Here is a 535-nt window from a genome sequence, read left to right on the forward strand (position 1 = left end):
CCCCTGTGAACCTGCCCCGCCCAGGAAGCCCTCTGGCCGGCGCACACTGCTTTCACTTGTGTTTAAACGGAAGAAGTGTTTTTAAATGAACACACACGGTGCGACGTTCAGACCGTGGAGCCGCACCAGCGGGGGCTCACGCCGGCCCCCCTTACTCGCTGTTACCTGGTGTCTTGTGTATCCTCTGAGCGATCTATGCATTTATAAGTTTATAAATATGTATATTTATATATCTATTTTTAATACAAATGGTAGCATTCTGCCCACAGTGTTTCGAAGTCTGCTTTTTTCACCTCTGCTGCAGATTGTTCCGTGGGTCAGCCTGGTTCTGATGAAGCTGGCAGCAGTGTCTGTGTGCAATGGCAGTGCCTGAGCGGGTGTGCTGCAAGCCAGTGTGCACGGAGCGGGTGTGCCATGAGCCGGTGTGCACGGAGCGGTGTGCACGGAGCGGGTGTGCACGGAGCAGGTGTGCACGGAGCGGTGTGCACGGAGCGGGTGTACACGGAGCGGGTGTGCACGGAGCAGGTGTGCACAG

The 535-nt window shown here is 55.7% G+C and overlaps 1 protein-coding gene across 1 annotated transcript in view; it reads left to right on the top strand.

Moving 5' to 3' along the window:
- Positions 1-414: 414 nt before the first annotated feature.
- Positions 415-535, top strand: part of SLC28A1 (solute carrier family 28 (concentrative nucleoside transporter), member 1) — a 43,383-nt gene continuing 43,262 nt past the window's right edge. The window contains exon 1 of the mRNA XM_012732693.1: positions 415-525. Coding sequence (XP_012588147.1) covers positions 415-525 — 111 coding nt within the window. The remainder of the gene's footprint in view (positions 526-535) is intronic.

The sequence above is a fragment of the Condylura cristata genome, unplaced genomic scaffold (assembly GCF_000260355.1).
Source record: "Condylura cristata isolate star-nosed mole 26May11 unplaced genomic scaffold, ConCri1.0 scaffold00035, whole genome shotgun sequence".
Taxonomy (NCBI): domain Eukaryota; kingdom Metazoa; phylum Chordata; class Mammalia; order Eulipotyphla; family Talpidae; genus Condylura; species Condylura cristata.